At 35.4% G+C, this 4226-nt stretch overlaps 1 protein-coding gene across 1 annotated transcript; it reads right to left on the minus strand.

Moving 5' to 3' along the window:
- Nucleotides 1-1008: 1008 nt before the first annotated feature.
- Nucleotides 1009-2846, minus strand: LOC124267442 (putative nuclease HARBI1). Its single transcript, XM_046702364.1, has 4 exons — nucleotides 2566-2846; nucleotides 2066-2174; nucleotides 1530-1710; nucleotides 1009-1097 (listed from the first exon to the last, which is right to left on the minus strand). Coding segments are annotated over exons 1-4 (393 nt in total). The 5' UTR covers nucleotides 2667-2846; the 3' UTR covers nucleotides 1009-1095.
- Nucleotides 2847-4226: the final 1380 nt, after the last annotated feature.

Raw genomic sequence — 4226 nt, forward strand, 5'->3', positions numbered from 1 at the left:
AAAAATATCCTTTCTCCCAAATGCTCTGCCTCTTATTTGTCCACAATCATAATACATATAGTTGATTTCTAACAAGTTATGGTCATGACATAGTAATTCATAAGCAGATAGTAACATATGTATATCATAAGAAAGGTTGACAGTTTTCATTCAACTCAACAGGTTATTACAGCAACCATCAACTCCGCTGGTATGCATCCCAGATCTAAAGAAGAGGTAGAGAAAAAGTGGAAGAACATAAAGAGTCAATCAAAACAGAAGTATTCTGAGTTCAGCAGAATGACTAGAGGAACAGGCAAGTACTTTTCTTCATTTCATATATCCTCTATATGAGTCACGGGTATTAAATGATATCTATCAGTCTTCTGTCAATTGTCTTAACAAATAAGTTATTACTGATGGAGCAATAATCAGTAACAATCGTCCCTGTGTTTTTTGTTGTTGTATTTCTTGTATAAAGGGTATATATTTAAAAAATGTGATCCTGAATGGAATAGTGATTGTCCTATTGCAATGAACATATATATATATGAAGTTATTTTAAATAAAAGAAATCAAAGTAATGATTGTGATTAAATTTTAATGCAGGAGGTGGACCAGCACCAACATCAATCAGCCCAGTGACCGATGCTGTCATTGACATTTTAGGCCAGGACAATGTGGCACTGACAGGTGTGCCTGGGTCAGTCGACTCAACAATGCTGCAGGTACTTGACTTGGTACCAACCGATGACAGGTAAATATGAATGATATGAGGTACCTTTTGGTTAGAATATCATCACCTCACTTGTGCATAAATGTGTTCATACATACATGTATTTTTGGTATGCTTTAACTGCACTGTCTGTTATGATAAATATATGTAATGAACAACTGTTAATGTTTTTTTATATCTAATTGTAATAACACAAAACAACAGGCTTGTTAAAATTGAAAGAACATTTATATGAAAATTACATGCACATTTCTATCATTTTATTTTTAGACAGATTTATGAAGCCATGTGTGACCCCCATCCACAGCCAGAGGGAGCCAGAATGGGTCCTGAGGAGCCAGCAGTCCATCCAGATGCTCCAAGATGCCACACAGTGGAAGCTCTGTTAAAACAGAAATTGCAGCTGGAAATAGAATGCCTAACATTGAAAAAGGAATACCTAAAACATAAAATCATGAAACTGAATTAACTTAAACTGCCATAAATGTACTTGCTGAAAATCAGAAATATTTACATATTTGGGTATTAGGTGTATCATTCTTTGTCTAATATAAGGATAAAACAGATTCTGTTAGAAAAACTATTGTGGGGCCTTTAGCCAAACAGAAATTAAATTGTCAATAGTACACATGAAGATAAGGGAATATACAATATTACAAATAAATAAAGCTATCGTGTAGAATGTATAAATAGTAGGAGTGATAAAACTTAATTTTGTTTTGGAGAGGATTGTCTGTATTAAATGTACTAATATAATCTACCATTTATAGTTCTAACTCTGACACTATGATAGAAGATCCTAAAATCATCTTACATGGAAAGTTTTTATTGGCGAAGTGCTCTCTATATCTCAGTGCAGCCACTGGTGTAGTGATTCCTTGTAGACCTCCATTCTGCCCATCAGGCCTTCCAAATCCATCATGCCCATCTGTGGTTGGTACTGGAATGTTTCTGTCCTTGCATATGTTGTGAAGGACAGCACATGCTATGATCACCTGAAATATGGAATAATTAGTGATAAATGGAAAATAATAAATTTAGATACAAAAGTCAGTATAGACATTGCCATGCAGTATACATTTGAGATGATGAACTACTGTATTGCCTTTTACATATTTTCAATAGCATCAGTAAATAGAAATTCATGAAAACCCATATCATATCCGTGATATATAGTAGCATATAAATGTATATAGTTTCATATTTTCAGTGATTCATACATCTTGCAAAATTGTAATTTATTAATAATATTGCCATTTAGCTTTGTTACCTTGTCAATTTATTTGTATTATTTATGTGGCAAGTAAACAGTGCTAAAGAAATAACTGTTGTTGATTATATTTTTCTTACCTTGCAAGCCTTCTCAGGTTTTAACCTGATTTCCCCATGAAGAACAGGAAATCTGCGCTTGAATTGGCCAATGGCCCTTTCAACACTGCTCCTTGTTCTTTTATGCGATCTGGGTTATGAAATAAAATATCATAAATCTCCAGCACAGTAAAAACTGTTTGTGTTGTCATTGATAACTGTCACTTATTCACTAAATAACTCGGAAAAAACCCTAATAATACAGTAACACTTACATAGATTATTTAGGTGGTTTATGATGTTTTAAGAAAATAATTTCTAGTCATATTCAGCATACTCATAAAATGTCTACAACCTGATTACAGAATTCGTATTTCATGAAAACTGTATTTTGCTTCGGTTATCCAGGCTAAATGTAATAACGTTTGTGATCTATAATGTGTAATGAGTACGATTGCTTAATGTTTATTCGAGGTAAATACAAGGGACACCACTCTATGTTGCTGATCACAATCGGCAACTTTACACGGAAGTTTACATACCTGTTGTAGTTTGTTTGTGGTCCTGCCAATGGCCTTAGGAAAGGGGTTAGTAGCCACTTCTTACAGGGGTAACCGCTGTCACCGAGAAGGTGGCATCCCATGGGGACAACATTACGGTCGAACAACTGGTAGAGACCGCTGTTTGTCAATATGCGTGAATCGTGTGTTGATCCAGGCCACCGAGCGACAACGTCAATTATCCTGTCTTCGCTATCGAAAGCGATCTGGGTATTGATGCTGTGGTAGTGATGCCGGTTTACAAATTCATTTTCATTTACTGTTGGGGCGACCCGTGAAGGTCCGGGTTAGAATAGCCCGGGTTAGAATAGCCCTTCAGTAACCCATGCTTGCTATAAAAGGCGACTATGCTTGTCGGAAAAGGCGACTAACGGGATAGGGTGGTCAGGCTTGTTACGACGTAAATTGTAATAAAAACGCAAATTGTAATACTTGCAGCAAATTGTAATAAACTTGACGTAAATTGTAATAAAAACGTAAATTGTAATAAAAATTGACGTAAATTGTAATACGCAAATTGTAATAAAAATTGACGTAAATTGTAATAATTTTCGTTGCGGTAAAATGTAATAAATGTTTACGTAAATTGTAATAACAGTTTTAATCACTCGTATATACGCGGGTGTTTGTTTTTCGTTGCATTTCATACATCAAATAAGCTTATTAGGGCGATAACTCAAGAAAGAATTGATGGATTTTGTTTAAATTTGGTACCAAGGTATATTGGCGAGATTCACCAACACAAGTGAAATGGAGTGACCTTGAGATAATTTTCAAGGTCACAGCAAAAATCTGAGGGTTTTGCCAATATAAAGATTGTTAGTGCGATAACCCAAGAATGAATTGACAAATATTAGCTAAATGACGAAAATGATATTCGTCCTGATATATAATCGATATAAACTGTCCTCTGTATCATGTCTTTTCGCAAACATCTTTTGAGGTTTTGATATGTATACATATAAAGTGGGGGTGAGGTAGGGCCTGGTTTCTAACGGGTATATCTAACACACTTGCATGCATGTAGAGTCGGAGAGGTGGGTGGGTGTTCTAACGGGTATAACTACGAGGGATGTTCAAATAGTCGTCAGCCTCACCTAGAATATGATACAAATGCAGCTGTTTTTATGTTTTATTTTTCTACATATTATCTGTCAGCCTCAAGCAAATTGGTTTTGCTATGTTGCAGCGTCACGATCCCCATTTTGTGAGACTTTGTATCTTGACTTGGTACTACCAAAAAACGTAAATCTGAAATAAAATGCACCACAAACTTCAGGAAACAAAATATGCTATGTTTGAGATTGGTAGAGGTCGGTTAGAATCAAACTTAGATATTAAACTGCACAAAAAAGCAATTTCAAAACTACAATCGCTTGTTCAAATGACTCCCCATTCTGTTTACTAAAAGAACTCGAGAAAGAAATGAAGGATTTTGTTCAAATTTGGTACCAAGGTTTATTGACTGGAGATTGGAGATTTACCGACACCACTTGAATTTAGTGACCTTGAGGTCATTTTAAAGGTCACAGCGAAGGCGTAACAGTTTTGCACATGCCAAGTTGGGTAGCTGCAAACTCAGGAAAGTATTAATAGATTTTGATCCTATTTTATATCAAGGTGTATTGGCGGGATTCCCCCAA

This window comes from Haliotis rubra, unplaced genomic scaffold (genome assembly GCF_003918875.1).
Source record: "Haliotis rubra isolate DU_JTF1 unplaced genomic scaffold, ASM391887v1 Scf131, whole genome shotgun sequence".
Lineage (NCBI taxonomy): Eukaryota > Metazoa > Mollusca > Gastropoda > Lepetellida > Haliotidae > Haliotis > Haliotis rubra.

Coding starts and splice junctions, on each gene's coding strand:
- LOC124267442 (XM_046702364.1), bottom strand. CDS start 2,666: ATGGGATGCCACCTTCTCGGTGACAGCGGTTACCCCTGTAAGAAGTGG. Junction 2,175..2,565: donor CCACAAACAAACTACAACAG/GTATGTAAACTT, acceptor TTCATAACCCAG/ATCGCATAAAAGAACAAGGA. Junction 1,711..2,065: donor AACCTGAGAAGGCTTGCAAG/GTAAGAAAAATA, acceptor TCCATATTTCAG/GTGATCATAGCATGTGCTGT.